This window comes from Gouania willdenowi, chromosome 22 (assembly GCF_900634775.1).
Source record: "Gouania willdenowi chromosome 22, fGouWil2.1, whole genome shotgun sequence".
Classification (NCBI taxonomy): domain Eukaryota; kingdom Metazoa; phylum Chordata; class Actinopteri; order Blenniiformes; family Gobiesocidae; genus Gouania; species Gouania willdenowi.
In genome coordinates this window covers 31130206-31150487 of record NC_041065.1, presented here as the reverse complement: position 1 = coordinate 31150487, position 20282 = coordinate 31130206, and the positions used below count along the sequence as shown (strand labels likewise).

At 36.6% G+C, this 20282-nt stretch overlaps 1 protein-coding gene across 1 annotated transcript; it reads right to left on the bottom strand.

Annotated features, from left to right (window-relative positions):
• Window positions 1–499: 499 nt before the first annotated feature.
• On the bottom strand, window positions 500–18940 carry LOC114455890 (cruzipain-like). Its single transcript, XM_028437189.1, has 17 exons — window positions 18866–18940; window positions 18520–18631; window positions 17779–17921; window positions 17444–17632; window positions 17171–17362; window positions 16134–16299; window positions 15957–16062; window positions 14949–15045; window positions 6031–6081; window positions 5682–5793; window positions 4934–5076; window positions 4351–4539; window positions 4085–4276; window positions 3243–3408; window positions 3066–3171; window positions 2051–2154; window positions 500–725 (listed from the first exon to the last, which is right to left on the bottom strand). The coding sequence occupies exons 2-16, from the start codon at window positions 18617–18619 to the stop codon at window positions 2055–2057; spliced, it is 2052 nt and encodes a 683-aa protein (XP_028292990.1). The 5' UTR covers window positions 18620–18631; window positions 18866–18940; the 3' UTR covers window positions 500–725; window positions 2051–2054.
• Between the last annotated feature and the right edge of the window lie 1342 nt (window positions 18941–20282).

The following is a 20282-nucleotide window of genomic DNA, read 5'->3' as shown; positions in this document are numbered from 1 at the left end:
GAATTTTTCATCTATATTGTAATTGTTTTTCACAAACCAAAACTTGAGTGGTGAAGTACATGTTTTTGTGCTTGAAGAAATTGGTGTATTTTGCCTTATTGTATTATTCAGGGTGTTCCAGATTGCTTAATATATCTATTTTTGACAGTTGAGATTAAAAGAACTCTAAATAAACACAATAGACTTTTCATTGACACTTTTTATTAAATTTACATTCAATCGATTTAGTGATGATTAACATGTCGCTGTGTATTCTGCTTTGCATCATAACTTGCATCCCTTGATTTGAAAATGTGGCCTTCATGTAATTCATTTTTATCCTGACAGTTGTTTATTTGCTGCCTGATGCGTTTCCCAATTTGGAGCAAAAGGTAAGAACTTTTTGAATCCATAATTTAACAGAACTACATAACAGCAAGCAGGGGAAGAATGATGAAGAGAAGTTTAATGGCAGGATGAGGCATCAGTAGAATAGAAATATCTTTAAGTGACACTTGTGTATATTGATTTCACAGTATAACGCTGTTTATTTTTAATTCTTTACAATCAGTGTTAATTTATCAAAAGTTAAAATCACGCTTTTAAAATGGTAAACACATATATAGCTCATTCAACCTCTAAGAAAACCCACATTTTACACAAATCACTGCATCGCTGAGGTTTTTGAAGAGAATTATAGATCATCACATTTCACAGTTTCTTGTTGTTTCGGCAAACTCCAGGAGCTGTAAAGAAAACATAATGAAGTCAGCACATAGTTCCAAAGTAATCATGAGGAGAGTTACTAGTTCTTTTTGATTAGATTCTGTCTTTAAATGATATACCTGTAGAGAAAAATTAAACATGTGTTTAATGTATTATCAAGAAACAAAATATGTGCACAAAGTGCTCTAAAAACACTATATACCTTAGTATGGGTGTAATAAAAAATTAATTTGGCAATATTTCACCACGCGATTATCGCATCGATCCAAATAATGTCAAAATAAATAATTAAAATTATGGTTTTTTAATGAAAAAACTATTTAATGGTGCCAACATTAGCAAAGCCCGTAAACGCCCGGTCACGAGGTGCCAGTGAACGCACCATCAGACCTTGTTAAACTACCTCACTCCTCAATGCATTTTAACTGGAAGTTGACTATACTTTATTTTCATAAAATATACTGGACACTTTTATAGATGTATGTGGTTAGGTTTTAAAAAAATAATTTAGGAACTTAACAGAATCAGAATCTGTTGTAGAAGCTAAAGTTTGATAGACATAAATAACTTGTTTTTGATGTTGGTACTTGAATTACAGTTGGTTACTAGTTACTTGTTCTCGCAAGTTTAAAAAAATGAAAATAAATGGTTTTTCATACCAATTTGAACTTGCGATGTATATCATGTTGTTCAGTATCAGGATATAACGTGACATGCAAATCGTGAATTGTACACACCCCACTTTATAGTACTTTATAAAGAATTATAATCTACTTATATCCTAGATTTTGCTCCTAAGTTTCTGTAGCAGTTTTACACTTGCGAAGCAGACTGGGTTGAGCCACTGCTCTCCAACCGAGCGTCGTTTTTGCCGTTCACACAAATGCGAGTGAAATACTATAAAGCCGTCGTGTCACGTAGAGCAAACATGTCAGTGGTGTGGAGCTAAATTAATAAGGATAAAACAATTCAGTGGGAGCACCAACAGAAAGTTTCGTCAAGATTATGAAGTCATATTAAAATGCTAAATATCGGTCTATCCGATATAGCCGATCAGATCGTTGTAAAGCCTACTATAGAGATAAAATATATGGATTTAGAGATGTTATGACATTTAAATGCACTTTTGTGTCAGTTCAGGTAATAACATCTTAACATTTGCACTATTTGTAAAGTCTCTTTTTTTTTTTTAAGTAAGCTTTATTTTTTATTTGATCTGCACTTAATTGTGTGATTTTATTTTGTTTTTTTCTTTTTCAAAATGTGAAATATAACTTTTTTGTGCACTTTTCATTAAGAATAAAATATTTAGGCTCTAATATCGAATGAAACACTGTTGGCTCACCAGCTTATACCAGTGGGTAACTGGCTTCCCTAGCAATCCCACACTGGTTGTTCTTGTTCCTGCTCATCTTGATGTATCCTGCGTCGCCCCATCCCGTGCCCCAGCTATAGAAAGAACAAACCACAATGACATTCAACTGATTGAAACGACTGGCCCTCAAAGTTCCTGTCGTACACAAACAGAGTAGTTACATTTTCAGTGTATTTGATCTCCAAGGCCATGAGTGACTTCTATATTTCATCTTGCCATCAACAAATAGTTTTGGACCGTGAGATTTGTAGGAATTATTTTTCATTGTTTTCAGTAATACTGCCCTCTTTTTAAATCACCAACTGAATGAAAAATAACAGATGTAATATGCATTTGAGGCGTTACCATTTATTTTATTTTATTTATTCATTTAAATTATGGCATTACATATTAATCAATGTGTCAGCAAACAGCGTCAACATAAATATGCCGGAGTTAGCACAATAGCTAAATTTCATCCATTGTCCTAAGGCAGGTAAATGTTATATAACATACAGTGGAACAATAACATTTAACATACAGTGAAACAACATGGCACAATGAGACAAATATAATAGAAAACGTGATACCACGTAGACTATATACTGTGTGTATATATATATATATGTTATAAGAGCCCAAGAAAAAAGTAAAGTATTATCTATGGGTGCATGACTGCTTTGTTTTCAACCAGTTTTTGAGAATTGCTTTGGAGGTTGGGTGATTGCCACAGTTGCTGATGTTTTATGGAAGTGAATACCAGAATATTGTGCATTTGATAGACACCACTATTTGGCTAAATTTAGTCCGGTGCCTTTATTTATACCGGACTCTAGTTAAGTCTCTGGTCCTTATTCTAGTGTTAGTTTTTTTTTTTTTTGTTTTACATATAAAGTTCATTAAAGCTGGAGAACCAAGCCCATTTAGAACTTTACAAATTAAGCATGCAGATGAAAGTACCATAGGTGATAGGAAAAGGTCCTAATGTTGTAAAATTATATTTCACCTGTTTTTAACCAGCCAATAATCTGCTCCATTGTATGACCCATAACCTACAGCCAGTACACCGTGGTCGAGGCTGGTGCTGCTGCATTCGGGCTCATCATACACACCTAGAGCACAAATATATCAGTGAACTTGAGTTGCAAAGCAAAAAAATAAATCAGTGTGTAAGACTCTGCACCTGACTCGTAAAGCTGGAAGGAGCTGTGAGAGGCATCGATGGCCACAGATACTGGTCCAACAGTGCCAACAGCTGCTTTCAGGGCCGACTCATCAGACTGTTTAACATCAACATAACCTCTGCATGTGGCACCAACAGTATAAGGGTTGTACCTGCATCTTCCATCCTAGAGAAGAAATGGAGAAGTCACAGTTCTGTGAAATAATTACTTCCTCATGATCTCTGTATGATTATGATTTTTAGAAAACAGAAAAACATTATTTACTTATGATGGAGGTAAATCTTACCAACATTTGATTTATTTAAAATTTGGTAAAATAATAACCCTTGATTGAATTTTATTTATTGTAATAAAAAGTTGGCCCTTTTGTGTAGCAGCTACTCCATTCATTGTGCACTAGATGGCAGCATTGCACATTTTTTGCCTGAAACTCAACTAACTGCTTAAAGTCTGTCAGAATGAGCAAAAAAGCAACTCCAGCTCTTTCCCCTTTGACATAAATAGTAGTATAATGTGAGTCTTAAAGCTGCTAAATGATCCTGAATGCTTCACTGCTATAGAACTCAATGGGCTGAAATGGACGATTCGCCGCCTCAATGACGTGATTTCAACATAGTGGCACACAGGCTCTTAAACGGTAAAGTAGTCTCATTTTTTAAAAGTTAAAACGGATATGGTGCAAAATAATGTGTTTTGTTAGGCATAGATCTTCTAATAAGGACATTTGAAAGGTTTTAGGCCACATTTGTAAAAATAGTGGAGGATCCCTTTGAAGTGATTCCTTACATTAATTTAAATACACATGCCTATAGTTTTCTTCCCTTCCATTGTTTCATTTTACCTCTGCTTCATAAGGATAGGAGTGCTCCGTGTCAATCCCTCCATTCACTTTGACATACTTAAAGGCCTGGTCCATCAGACCTCCATTGCAGCCCATGTTTCCAAAATCATCAGAACAGTCAACCAGCTGCTGCTCACTCAGAGAAACCAGTTTCCCAGTTTTCCTGAAGTTCTGCCCCTCCAGAGCACCAGTCTGACAGAGAGATAGAGATTAAACCACATATGAGGGATAAAAACAACATTCTCCATCAACACACATGAACGTACTGCACTGAAAGCCCAGCAGGAGCCACACTGCTGCTGGTTTTTGACTGGAGTGACGTATCCCTTATCCCTCCAGTCAACAGTGTCGGGTACGTCAGTCTTATGCAGGACAGTCGAGACACGGCGAGGCTGAGAGGTGTTAAAGGAGCGCAGGCAGCCCCGTGATATCAGCTGTTGATACTCCTTATTTTCCTGTTAATATAAGAAGACAAAGGACTTCACTGTCTTTGCACCTAAAGAGATCTCATAGAAAAAGTCCTTTTTACGTAAAGAACTTAAACTTAGCCTTAGACCTTCAAGGAATGTTTTATCAAGTAAGGATTAAGGTGACGCAAATCATGCATTTCAGCTTATTGGGTTCCATAAGAGTGAAGCATTCAGGATCATTTAGCAGCTTTTTCAGTCAAAATGACAACTTGTGCTGCTTTGGGTTGCTATAAAAATCAGTAATAGTTGAAAAAGTCATCGTAAACCTCTTTTGTTTACCAAAATTTGTCATTATGACTGAAAAAGCTGCTAAATGATCCTGAATGATTTACTCCTATAGAACTCAATGAACTATGAAACATGTTTGTGTTCCTCTTACCATATCTGCAAAGTAAGTCATGCCAAGGCGGTAGGACTTGATACCCTGATCTGCCAGGATGTTATGCACCAAAACCAGTTTACGGTTGGTCAGCCATATTTCTTTGCGTTTGGCTTCTTCCAAAGGAGAGCGGTAGGATCTTTCTGCAACCGAGAGAAAACCCCAATGATCATCAGGCACAGCAAATTAAAGAAAATGCTTGTAAGTCGTCGGCTCAAACCAGTCCTCTGCCCTAGCAAGGCATGATTTAAAGCCTCACCTCCTTGTATTGTGTTTTATTGTATTTGATTATCACAGAATGTCGGGCACAATACAAACTGACAAACATCTTTCCACTTTCCAGTTAAGAAATTGTCCCGAGCATTACGACATACTACAGTGCAAAAGTATGGGGCAACACACACAGACAACAATTGTCATTCTTTGTACAGTCTGCATAAGAAAGCCATTAGAATTATAAAGTAAGATTTTAAGATACAGTGAATATATAAACATATTTTCAACAGTTATGAAATGAAAGATGCAAAAATATTGCAAATAATGTATTTGAGGAAAAAAAATGTTTGCTCACTTCAAAAGAGAAAACTTGTTGCACGTTTATGATAAAGTTTATTAAGCATAGATATTCAGTTAAATCAATGTGTCTGTTTTATGAAGACCCAATAATATTAGCTAATTTCACTGGGAAAAATAGACCGCCTGTGTATGTGCTACTTAGAAAGTAAACACAGTCCAGCGATTGTCTCACCAAACTTCAGCTTCCATGCATGAAACTCCAGGTCTTCCAGGGAGATTGAGACACAGCTGGCCACGACCAGAACAGCTGTACAAACCAGTAGCAGCTTCATCTTAACTGGAAACTATCAGAACAAAGCAGAGACTCTCTGAGATCCAAAGGAACCCACACAGGTTGATGTAGACTTTCACATCAGCTTTGTTTCCACAAACTCTCGCTTTCACGATGTTTGATGTGATGCACAACTTCACTTTTACTGGTTCCTCTCATTTTGTCTTGCATTTCTCCCTCCAACGTTTTCTTATGCTGATGGCTTTCTGCTTTTCATTAGTTAATATTCGTCTGTGCTGTTGTTACTCACCTGTCTCTGTGTCACCAGGTGTGTTACTGCTGTAGTAGAGGGTTGATGCACCTGTTGGTTTGGTTGTCGAATACACTTCTTATATAGTTGACAGCATTAAAGGCTGGGACATTCCAGTCATGTGATTTTCGGTAGAAATTGGGAAGTTTATTCTTGAGAAGTGATTTTTTTTTTTTCTTTATTACAAGAAGTAGACCTATATCATTTTATTTTTAGGGAAGTGTTGAAATGTTGTGAAACAAGTTCCACCAGCTTTTTGAATAGCTGATTTGATGTGTGTTTGGAATTTAAGTTTCTTTCTGCTGTCATAGTTAACATTTTTGAAAGTTCCGGCTTCATTCAAAACTAAACTAAAAGCTTGAAGTGAGTGTCATAGTAATTTCTTCAAAATTTCAACAACTTCAATTAATTCGTTGGATGTGTGTTGGAGCTCATACTGTCCTGTATGAATCTGTTATTTGAAGCTTTTGTAGCTGCACTGTTTACATATGAGATGCCATGGAAGCTCTCTGCATGATTCGAGTGAGTAGGAAAGTGATTGGCCTTATCGTGGATGACATTAAAGCCATTTAGAGGAAGAAAATCTTACTAGAGAAGTACACGCAAACCGTAGAATCAATAGTGAAACTTTGTTGACGATGTGTTATTGATTCAGTAAAAAGTTTGAAAATAAAAAGTTAAAATCATCAAAGTTTGGGTCTCTTTCCAGTGGAATCTAGTTGATCCTTTTCAAGTGAAGAACTTGTGCAGAAATACAAAAAATACTTTTGACATCATCCATTTATCAAAGTGTTTTACATCACCTTTAAAGCTTATTTTCACAATTATACTTTGATGAACTTGTTTAATTTTTCTGTTCTGTTCCTTCAAAACTGCTTTAAAACTGTCAGTTCTTCTGCTTAGATTTGTTGAACACCTCTAAGAAATGAGTAAATTCGAATTTAAGATTTTCTTATAAATGCATAGCAGTGTACAAAATTAAAGTTGAAAAATGGCCAAAAGGATATTTGATCATGCAACTTTAAGTCCAAAGACTAATTTTATTGATCTAATTGGTGCTAAGGTTTTCATTACTGCTGTAACGTAACCTCAGATGCTGGAGGTTTTTTATTCCGTCTCCCTCATTTGAGTGGTATATACAGTATGTTAACCAATCAGAATTGCGAGAACCGCCTTCCTGGGCTGCTGGCCAGTCAGAGAAGTTTACAGGACACATGCTTGTATGCGCTACAGCGAGTCTCTCTCTTTTTTTTCATTGCTGCAGCGAATCTGAGTGTGCTACCAACTGCACTAGGGCCCTATAAAATCTACGTTAACGGAATCACGGAATCGAACAATGAAAACGGAATCTACTGTTGAACGCTGAAATGGACAGAATTGGGTTTAAACTCCGTCACAGTGAGGAAAAGGACATTTTTTTTTTTAAATGTGGAAATGTCCTTCCTACTCTCATCTTGGCCGGTGGCCGCTTCAAACACCACCTAGACATCGTCTCACCTGGCCAAAAATTATGCAAATCATCCCTGACTCCTAAATCAGAGCCACCAGTGCCCTCTTATCTTTAACGTTTTTGTGAAACTCTTTTCATTTCTCATGTAGCGCTGCTGTGCTCTGTGAAAGCATGAGTCAGCTTTAATCAACTTCACCTGCTCAGAGCGTTTAAACATCTTATCAGAGCTACAGAAGATTTGTGGATAAAGTTGTGTTGTGGACGAGAACACCGATACTAGGGATTGTAGAGTCTGAAACATCGTAGGTTAATGAAAACTTCTGATACTGTAAAATATTCTAGCCCCTAGTGGTGAAAAAACACTTGTTACACGTGATATGTCTTGCACATTTATTTTTGTTTAATCATTACAGTCTGGAATTATGTCATCAGGATAATATAAATTAGGTTAACTTAAATTAAGGAGATCAAAACTTAATCAATAAACCTGATCAGATTCAGTAAACCATTGATCCCTGAGGGTAAATTGAGTGACAAGGCTGCTCTGTTACATCTTTAATAAAAAAAAAAAGCATTCATAATAATCCATGTCAGTACAACTTATGTCTACCTTTTAAATGTATCTTACTAATTTTTTTAAATTACATTTTTATTTCTGACATACATTTTTGTTAATTTAAAGTTTTGTTACCTCACAGGAGTTAAAAACTAATATTTTCTGAAAAAATTAATTAATTTCTAAAAAAACAGAATTTTAAAAAATTGATTTGGAAAACAGGTTTTGGAAAAAAATAAAATAAAACGCATATGCATTCAAATGTATAAAATAATTTAAAAAATCAAATCGAAAAATCGAAATAAGGTTTTTTGTCAAAATCGCGCAGCCCGAGTTATGACTGAGCTAAAAATAACCTGCACTCAGATTTAAGCTTCTTGTCTTGATTTATGATAGTTTTGATGTTTTTTTTTTTTTTTTTTTTTTTTTTTTTAGCTTTTTAGCTCTTGAGGGGGCGCGTGCGTGCAGCCTCTGTAGGCGCTTCACATGCTCCCTTGTAGCTTGCAGGCAAGGAGGGACGGAGGGCCAAAGGAGGCGTTGAAAAATAAACCCTTCGCTTTCCCTCTGATACAGTCAGATGTCGTGTGACAACCTTGGTAGATCTGGTTCAGAAGGCAAAAGTCCAGCTGGCGATGGGGGAAGAGGAGGGGGATGGAGCGTCAGTCTGCACAACATCTTTAGTGAAATAGAAGACTGACAGCCTTGAGCAGCTGGCGTGAGGGGGAGGCCAAAGATGATAAGCCATAATTTTGGTTTTTGGATAAAATGCAGAGTAAGTTTCTCATTAGATCCACAAGACTGAAAACAAAACAAGCAGCAAGTAAGATAGGGAGGAGAGTGGGAGCAGAGAATAATGTGACCTTCACCGAAGTCAATATCTATATATATTTGTATTAAGCTTTGTTCGTTTCTAGGTTGAAACATTAAAACATTGCAGCCTTTAAGCTTTCTTCCCTGTTTAAAGTCTGAGAACACCCTAAAACCATTTTTTTCTGTTGAATACATTTATTATTAGGTATAAAGTCATTAGGGGTGTGCCATCTAAGGGACCTCGATTTTCACGATTTTTTATGCATCTTTTTTTCCTCACTTTGTGGCTATTTAATACTTTTAAAGGGGAGGTACAGTGATATACATCCCTTTAGCCTCATTCAGAGGGCCAAAGTTGAAAAAGTTCTGTTTCCTCCCTCCCTTGTTATTCCATATTTTGTCAAAAGTCAGCTCAAAATGGGCGAGTTCGATTTTGTTTTGGAGCTGTCGCTGGGCAACACAGACTTTCAAATCCCTTCAAAGATTTTCTATGGGGTTGAGATCTTGAGACTGACTAGGACACCCCAGCACCTTGAAATGCTTCTTACGAAGCCACTCTTTTTTTGCCCGGATGGTGTGTTTGGGATCATTGTCGTGTTGAAAGATCCAGCCACTTTTCATCTTCAATGCCCTTGCTGATGGAAGGGGGTTTTCACTCAAGATCTCACGATACATGACCCCATTTATTCTTTTTTTTACACAGACCAGTCGTCCTGGTCCCTTTGCAGAGAAACAGCCCCAAAGCATGATGTTAGCACCCCCATGCTTTACAGTAGGTTTGGTGTTCTTTGGATGCAACTCAGCATTCTTTCTCCTCCAAATTCGACGAGTTGAGTTTTTACCAAAAAGTTCTATATTGGTTTCATCTGACCATATGACATTTGTCCAATCCTCTTCTGGATCATCCATATGCTCTCAATCAAGAATGTCAATGAACTGGAAACCTTTGCCTCTGAGGAATGGGCTAAGATACCTGTTGAATAATTTTGGACACAACTGTAGGTGACCAAATACCTATTTTACCAAGGGATTTACCAATTAATTCATTAAAAATCCTATAATGTGATTTTCTGTTTTTTTTTCTCATTTTGACTTTCATAGATGAGGTATGCCTTTGAAGAATATAGGCCTCTCATCTTTTTAAGTGGGAGTACTTGCACAATTGGTGGCTGACTAAATAGTTTTTTGCCCACTGTACCTCATGTTTCATAGCCTTTAGTCATCAAACTTTGACAGTAGCTGCCCTCTGCGTAACGTCTGTACAATAAAAGGTCAAGTGACAAATGATTTTCATCACAAGTCCTTCCATGGAAGTAGAAAAAACAGAAGTCCAATTAGCTAACTGCAGCATGGCAGTACAGGGGAATGTGATGAATGTGCTGATCTCATGTTTAGTGATGTGACCTCTTTCCCAGCCAGCACAACAGTCCAGTTGTTTTAAATGTCTTTTTACATTGTGACGATGAAAGCAAAGACTTTTTGTATAGAGATCAGGACAGGACCAAAACAAAAAGGTTCAGTTTTCATAACAATAGCTTGTAATGGAACTATAACCTTTTAAATGATAATGATTTATAACACAGTATACTGTACTGTTATTACAGCAATAGTTGCTTTTCTATACCATCTTAGAAAAAAAAGTCACTCAAAGCTGGAAAAAAGCTTCTTCTTGAAAGTTCCACAACTTAAGCAACGTCATGTCAAACTCAAATTACCTGAAGAACAGGGGTTCTTAAACTTTTTGGATCCAGGGACCAATTATTTGGGAGAAAATGTTTCCAATTGCTTTGTTTTGAATAGTTTATCAAGGTATTCTTTTGACAATGAAAAATAAAAGGAAAACAGTATAGTTTTTTTTTTTTTATAGTTTTTTTCCCCAAAAAAATAAAAAAATATTTTTCAGTCATCATTTTTCTATAGTTCCATTTTGTGAAATAAATCGAGAGAATCGTATCGTGAACCCAGTAGCGTGAATCGAATAGTATCGGGAGTTGAGTGAATTGTTACATGCCTAGTTACTAGCCATTTTGGCTGGTGAAGAACGAAACAAATACTGCATCCGTTTGAATCGGCAGGCAGCAGAAACGAGGCAAGAAGTTATTGTTGCCAGATTGGGCTGTTTTCAGCCAATAAATTTAAGGGGTTTTGTGTGTGTTTTAGATTTTAGATTTTTGGTCAGAGTTTGGGCAAGGTTCGGGCTTAATTTTCCCGCTCAGCTGTTGGGCCGGGCTAGCTCAGGCTTCACTTTTCATTGTTTCCTTGCAACCGGGACCTTCCAGAGGGAACTTGCTGACAGGTCGGGGACGTCGCAACCTACCTTCAGTCTTATTATGCCGGACGTGTTAGGAGGAATCGTTGGTTTGTCACAACAGTACATTAACTTTCTTTACACGGTGGGTGAAGGCATTTTCATTCTCTGAATGTGCAGATTATATGTGATGCAAATATGATGCTCACAAATGTAGTGGCTCATTGGCCTGGGTCTACCCATGATTCCTTTATTCTAAGACATAGTAGTGTAGGGAGCAGACTTGACGCTGGAGCTGTGCAGGATGGCTGGCTTCTGGGTAATAAATATGTACCCCTGGATTAAATAAAGTAAATTAATACACTCTACTGCAGAACCTAACTCTGTCTGTAACTTGCAGGTGACAGTGGATATCCACTTAAACGGTGGCGGCTCACCCCTTTCGCTAGCCCACAGAGCGAGGAGGAGTGCAACTAAAATGTGTGCCACAGCCAGACGCATGCTGTAGTTGAGCGGGCCATTGGGATGCTGAAGAGCTGATGGAGGTGCCTTGATGCCACAGGAGGGAGGTCTTACACACCTGCAAAGGTATGTAAGATAGTTTTTTTTACACTTTTCATTATTGTACGGTAGAAATATTTTTGGACTGACTTTTTGTTTAATACAAAGATAAACTGTATTTCATTGTGTTTGATCTTTTTAATATTTATTCTTCCATGTATGCATTTTTGTTTGTATGCAAATATATTAGGTACCGGTTTGTCATTACAGATGAAACCTGGTAGCGTCAAATTAATTTTTATTTCACAAGCAATTTGTTGTTTAGAACTCAGAATAGTGAATTTACGTGAATCGTATAGATCTGATGGGTTTTTCCTGGAATTTCTACATATTACTCTGCGACGGACTATTATGCGAGCAAAGGAAGAAGGAGAAAGAACTGCAGCACAGACGCCTATCAGGTAAATCCTTTTAGTGTTTGCCAGTTATTTCACCCTACGATGAAATGCTGAGGTTTTTCTCTACTGCCTCCTAATTGTATCCATGCATATCAAACAAAGCAAAAAACAGTACAAATGTAGGTACTTTTCCCTTAACTCACTCAGTGCCCCCGACGAGATATCTCATCATTTCAAATCCGAACGCTCAGCACCATTGACAAGAAACTCGTCATTTGCGTTTTTTTCACGGGGATTACTAGAAAACACCCTGGCGGAGGTCCCTCATCAATATCTAAACTGTGGGGTGTTGTAGTGACCAACGGTGGCCTGACGATGGCAGCGGTGCACCTTTAGATGAGAGATTAGCCACTGATGCTACTAGTAGCTGGGTGGGAGAAGCAGGAACATGTGAGAATATGGCGCTACAGAGTGATATTGTGACGTATCCAGCTGCTCACAGCATCACATACTAACACAGAACATATGTGGACCTGAGTGGATTATTGATAATTTTGTGATCGTGAGATAAAACCATCAACTAACTGGGCTAAACGGGTCATTGCTGCGTGTCGGGAGGAAGAGGAAGTTACGTCTGTGTGCAGACTGACGGGAGGGAACGTTGGAGGAACGCCAAAATACAGTAAGAAATCCATTCAACTCTGACATATACAGCAAAATAATAATTTTGCCATCAAAAGCCCGGTCTGTGTTTTTTTTATGTTTTATATAAGGAAACAATGTTCAGATGTTAGAGTTGTCACTAAAGCAAAAAAAAAAAAAATAGCTTTAAAGTCACTGACAGGGTTTTTTTACAAAAAGGCTGTTTTCTCAGCTTTTTGCTCTGAAACTGAAGATTTGTGTAAAACTTGCTCTATTCAATGGCTGATTACAAAAGAACGGAACGAGCCAGAAACAAATGGGTTTTTTTTCATGACGGTAGAGGTGTCAGACGGTAGAGGTGTCAAATTTCAGATAGTCATAGTAGAAAATATTCTGTGGGTCTTTAAAATCAGTCAAAATGCACAAAAATGGCTGGCACTGAGGGGGTAGAAAATTTGAAAATGGCTGGCACTGAATGAGTTAACATCAGAATTTTTCATATATATTGTAATTGTTTTTCACAAACCAAAACTTGAGTGGTGAAGTATTTTTTTTTTTTTTGGTTGAAGAATTTGGTGTATTTTGCCTTTTTGTATTATTCAGAGTTTTTCAGATTGCTTAATACATTTATTTTTGACAGTTGAGATTAAAAGAACACCAAGTAGACACAATAGACAACATGTCGCTGTGTATTCTGCTTTGCATCAGAATTTGCATCCCTTGATTTGAAAATGTGGCCTTCATGTAATTAATTTTTATCCTGACAGTTGTTTATTTGCTGCATGATGCGTTTCCCAATTTGGAGCAAAAGGTAGGGTAGGTAACTTTTTGAATCCCTAATTTAACAGAACTACATAACAGCAAGCAGGGGAAGAATGATGAAGAGAAGTTTAATGGCAGGATGAGGAATCAGTAAAATAGAAATATCTTTAAGTGACACTTGTGTATATTGATTTCACAGTATAACGCTGTTTATTTTTAATTCTTTACAGTTTCTTTATCAAAAGTTAAAGTCACACTTTTAAAATGGTAAACACATATATAGCTCATTCAACCTCTAAGAAAACCCACATTTTACACAAATCACTGCACCGCTGAGATTTTTGAAGAGAATTATAGATCATCACATTTCACTGTTTCTTGTCGTTTCGGCAAACTCCAGGAGCTGTAAAGAAAACATAATGAAGTCAGCACATAGTTCCAAAGTAATCATGAGGAGAGTTACTAGTTCTCTTTGATTATTGTGTATTTAAATGATATACCTGGAGAGAAAACTTAAACGTGTTTAATGTATTACCAAGAAACAAAATATGTGCACTCTTAAAACACTACAGGTGCTGGAATATCATGAAAAAGTTGATTTATTTCAGTAATTCCATTCAAAAAATGAAACTTTTATTGTATATTTACTTGTCACAAATGAAAAAAAAAAAAAAAAAAAATAGTTTTTCCATAACATTTTGCACTTGTTAAAAGGAAATTTGTAATTATTGATATTGCGATGTATTGTTCATTATCGGGATATATCGTGACATGCAAATTGTGAATTGTACATACCCCTACTTTATTGTACTTTATAAAGTATTATAATGGACTTATATCCTATATTTTGCTCTTTACTTAAATTTCTGTAGCAGTTTTAGATTTGGGAAGCAGACTGGGCTGAGCCACAGTTCTCCAACCGAGCACCATTTTCGCTGTTCACACAAATGCGAGTGAAATACTATAAAGCTGTGTCAAGTAGAGCAAACATGTCAGTGGTGTGGAACTAAATAAAGAAGGATAAAACAATTCAGTGGGAGCATCTACAGAAAGTTTCATCATGACTATGAAGGCATTTTAAAATGCTAAATAATAGCCAATAAGATTGGTGTAAAGCCTACTATATATATATATATATATATATATATATATATATATATAGATTTAGAGATGTTATGACATTTTGATTTAAATAAACTGTTGTGTCAGTTCAGGTAATAACGTTTGATCATTTGCACTTTTTGTAAAGTTTTTTTTTTTTTTTTAAGTAAGCTTTATTTATTTTTGATTTGATCTGCACTTAATTGTGTAATTTTATTTTTATTTTTCAAAATGTGCAATATCCTTTTTTTGTGCACTTTTCATTAAGAATAAAATATTTTGGCTCTAATATTTCTTGTGTGATGTTCACAAGTTCTGTTTATATTTTACATTAGCATTGTGATTTTTTCACTATAGGTACCATTTAAAAAGTAACAATAAAAGACACGTATCCTGTTGATTATAGAAGAGATAACATAACAAATGAAACACTGTTGGCTCACCAGCTTATACCAGTGGGTAACTGGCTTCCGTAGCAATCCCACACTGGTTGTTCTTGTTCCTGCTCATCTTGATGTATCCTGCGTCGCCCCATCCCGTGCCCCAGCTATAGAAAGAACAAACCACAATGACATTCAACTGATTGAAACGACTGGCCCTCAAAGTTCCTGTCGTACACAAACAGAGTAGTTACATTTTCAGTGTATTTGATCTCCAAAGTCATACGTGAGTTTTATATTTCATCTTGCATCAACAAATTGTTTTGACCGTGAGGTTTGTAGGAATTATTTTTCAGTGTTTTTTGCTGAGTGATACTGCCCTCTTTCTACTTCACCAACTGAATGAAAAATAACACATGTAATATGCATTTGAGCCGTTAGCATTTATTTCATTTAATTTATTTATTTAATAATGACATTACATATTAATCAATGTGTCAGCAAACAACGTCAACATAAATATGCCGGAATTAGCGCAATAGCTAAATTTCATCCGTTGTCCTAAGGCAGGTAAATGTTATATAACATACAGTGGAACAATAACACTTAACATACAGTTAAACAACATGGCACAATGAGACAAATATAATAGAAAACATATTTCCACATATAATATTTACTAAAAAAAAAAACAACAGTCAGGAGTAAAAAGAGCTCAAGAAAAAAGTAAAATATTATCTATGGGTGCATGACTGCTTCTTTTTCAACCAATTTTTGAGAATTGCTTTGATATTTGGGTAATTACCACAGTTTCTGATGTTTTCTGGAAGTGTATTCCATAATTTTGTGCCTTTGATAGACACCACTATTTGGCTAAATATAGTCCGGTGCCTTTATTTATACGACACTGTCTCCTCTAGTTAAGTCTCTGGTCCTTATTCCAGTGTTAGTTTTTTTTTTTTAACATATAAAATTCGTTAAAGCTGGAGAATCAAGCCCATTTAGAACTTTACAAATTAAGCATGCAGATAAGGGCACCATAGGTGATAGGAAAAGGTCCTAATGTCTGATATTTTACCTGTTTTTAACCAGCCAATAATCTGCTCCATTGTACGACCCATAACCTACAGCCAATACAGCGTGGCCAAGGAAGATGCTGCTGCATTCGGGCTCATTGTACACACCTAGAGCACAAATATATCAGTGAACTTGAGTTGTAAAGCAAAAAAATTAATTCGTGTGTAAGACTCTGCACCTGACTCGTAAAGCTGGAAGGAGCTGTGAGAGGCATCGATGACCACAGATACTGGTCCAACAGTGCCAACAGCTGCTTTCAGGGCCGACTCATCAGACTGTTTAACATCAACATAATCTGTGCATGTGGTACCAACAGTATTAGGGTTGTACCTGCAGCTTCCATCCTCGAGAAGAAATGGAGAAGTCACAGTTCTGTGAAATAATTATTTCCTCGTGATCTTTGATTGATTATAATTATGATTTTTAGAAAATAGAATAAACATTGTTTACTTATGATGGAGGTAAATCTTACTAACAGTTGATTTATTTAAAATTTGATAAAATAATAACCCTTTATTACATTTTATTAGTGTAATAAAAAGTTGTGTAGCAGCTACTCCATTCATTGTGCACTAGATGGCAGCATTGCACATATTTTGCCTGAAACTCAGTGCTTAAAGTCTGTCAGAATGAGCAAATATGCAACTCCAGCTCTTTCGTCTTTGATATAAATAGTAGTAAACTATTTTACTGTTTTCGAGCTTGTGCGCTGCCATGTTGAAATTACATCATTGATGATGCAAATTGTCCATTTCAGCCCATTGAGTTCAATAAGAGTGACGCATTCAGGATCATTTAGCAGCTTTTTAAGTCAAAATGACTTAAACCGAAATGACTTTGGGTTGCTATAAAAATCAGTAAAAGTTGAAAAAGTCGATATTTGTCATTTTGACTGAAAAAGCTGCTAAATGATCCTGAATGCTTCACTGCAATAGAACTCAATGGGCTGAAATGGACGATTTGCATCATCAATTACATAATTTTAACATGGTAGAACACAGACTCTTAAACAGTAAAGTAGTCCCATTTTTAAAAGTTAATAAAACAAATATGGTGCAGAATGTGTTTTGTTAGGCATAGATCTTCTGATAAGTACATTTCAAAGGTTTTAGGCCACATTTGTAAAAACAGTGGAGGATTCCTTTGAAGTGATTCCTTGCGTTAATTTAAATACACATGCCTATAGTTTTCTTCCCTTCCATTGTTTCATCTTACCTCTGCTTCATAAGGATAGGAGTTCTCTGTGTCAATCCCTCCATTCGCTATAACGTACTTAAAGGCCTTGTTGATCCACCCTCCTCCGCATCCATAATTTCCAAGATTACCAGAGCAGTCAACCAGCTGCTGCTCACTCAGAGAAACCAGTTTCCCAGTTTTCCTGAAGTTCTGCCCCTCCAGAGAACCAGTCTGACAGAGAGATGGAGATTATCTTTTAAACCACATATGAGGGATAAAAACAACATTCTCCATCAACACACATGAACGTACTGCACTGAAAGCCCAGCAGGAGCCACAATCCTGCTGGTCTTTGACTGGAGTGACGTATCCCTTATCCCTCCAGTCAACAGTGTCTGGTACGTCAGTCTTATGCAGGACAGTCGAGACACGGCGAGGCTGAGAGGTGTTAAAGGAGCGCAGGCAGCCCCGTGATATCAGCTGTTGATATTCTTTATTTTCCTGTTAATATAAAAACACAAAGGGCTTCATTGAAGATCTCATAAGAAAAGGGCTTTTTAAGTCCAGAACTTAAACTTCGTCATCGACCTTCAAAGAATGTTTTATCATGTAAGGATTAAGATGGAACATGTTTGTGTTCCTCATACCATATCTGCAAAGTAAGTCATGCCAAGGCGGTAGGACTTGATACCCTGATCTGCCAGGATGTTATGCACCAAAACCAGTTTACGGTTGGTCAGCCATATTTCTTTGCGTTTGGCTTCTTCCAAAGGAGAGCGGTAGGATCTTTCTGCATCCGAGAAAAAACCCCAAACATCATCAGGCACAGCAAATTAAAGAAAATGTTTGTAAGTCGTCGGCTCAGACCAATCTTCTGCCCTAGCAAGGCATGATTTAAAGCCTCACCTCCTTGAATTGTGTTTTATTGTATTTGTTGATCACACAGATTATCACAGAATTGTCTGACAAACATCTTTCCACTTTCCAGTTAAGAAATTGTCCTGGCATTACGACATACTGCAGTGCAAAAGTATGGGGCAACACACATAGACAACAATTCTCATTCTTTGTACAGTCTGCATAAGAAAGCCATTAGAATTATAAAGTAAGATTTTAAGATATAGCTTATATAAAAACATGTTTTCAACAGTTATGAAATGATAGACAAAAAACATTGCAAATAATGTATTTGAGAAAAAATGTTTGCTCACTTCAAAAGAGAGGAAAACTGTTGTTGCACATTTATGATAAAGAATATTAAGCATAGATATTCAGTTCAATGTGTCTATATTTTATGAAGATATAATATTAGCTTTTTTCACTGGGAAAAATAGACCGCTTGTGTATGTGCTACTTAGAAAGTAAACGCAGTCCAGTGATTGTCTCACCAAACTTCAGCTTCCATGCATGAAACTCCAGGTCTTCCAGGGAGATTGAGACACAGCTGGCCACTGCAAGAACAGCTGCACAAACCAGTAGCAGCTTCATCTTAACTGGAAACTATTAGAACAAAGCAGAGACTCTCTGAGATCCACAGGAACCCACACAGGTTGATGCAGATCTTCATATCAGCTTTGTTTCCACAAACTCTCGCTTTCACGATGTTTAATGTGATGCACAACTTCACTTTCACTGTTTCCTCTCATTTTGTCATGCATTTCTCCCTCCAACGTTTTATGCTGATGGCTTTCTGCTTTTCGTTAGTTAATATTTGTCTGTGCTGTTGTTACTCACCTGTCTCTGTGTCACCAGGTGTTACTGCTGTAGTAGAGGGTTGATGCACCTGTTGGTTTGGTTTTTGAAAAACACTTCTTATATAGTTGACAGCCGTAAAGGCTGGGACATTCCTGTCATGTGATTTTCAGTAGACAATGGGGAGTGGATTTATGAGAAGGGATTTTTAATTAATTTTTTTAAATAAGAAGTAGACTATATCTTTTTATTTTTAGGGAAGTGTTGAAATGTTGTGAAACAAATTACACCAGCTTTTTGAATAGCTGATTTGATGGTGTGTTTGGAATTTAAGTTTGTTTTTCTGCTGTCATCGTTAACATTGTCAAAAGTTCCGGCTTCATTAAAAACTAAACTAAAAGCTTGAAGTTAGTTTAGTGTCATTGTAAGTTCTTCAAAACTTCAACGACTTTGAACATTTTGTTTAATTTTGTTGGATGTTTGTTAGAGCTCATTCTGATGTGTATGAATCTGTTATTTCAAGCTTTTCTTGCTGCACTGTTTACATATGAGATGCCATGGAGGCTCTCTGCATGATTAAAGTGAGTAGTAAAGTGATTGGACTTATCGTGGATGACATTAAAGCCATTTAGAGGAAGAAAATATCACTCAAGAAGTCAATGCTGGCACAGCTAAATGCAGAATCGTCATGACAAGTTCCATAACTTGTACTTGAACCTGCACTTCCTTAAGGCTCACATTGCTCTGATTAACAAAACTTAACAACGAAATATTACAATTTCATCTAGCAGACGCTTTTATCCAAAGCGAAGTACAACATGAGCCGTTTAAGGGACTAGCTCAACATCCCACAGTGATGGCTCAGGTTGAATTTGAACCAGTGACCCTCCGATTTCAAGACTACTTCCTTTATCGTTACGCCACTAACACCCTCTACTAAAAAAGTGGTTTGATCAATTGCCAAAATGCTTTAATACCAAAAATTGTAAATATATCTGTTAAGTCAAACTGCGTTTCGCATCATTTTGGATATAAGTGGAGAGATTTCTGAAAATTGACTAGAATAGACAGGGTTTAATAGTGATGGACTGGACAGAAAAGACGGTACAAACCCCAAACAACAAGACCAAGTCAAAGGCAAAAGCTGAGGAAAGTCTTTGAACACTACACAAACTGATTACCTTCAAATACCTGAAGAAGTCATTTTTTTCACCTTTGGCTGAAACATACAAATTGAGAATGACTTGAAACCGAGATGTAACTGACATGTTATGAAAGCTGAATGTTAAAAGTGCCACCGTAGAATCAATAGTGAAGCTTTGTTGAAGATGTGTTATTGATTCAGTAAAAAGTTTCACGTCTCTTTCCAGTGGAAACTAGTTGATCCTTTTCAAGCAAAGAACTTGTGCAGAAACAAAAAACATTTGACATCTATTTGTCAAAGTGTTTTACATTACTT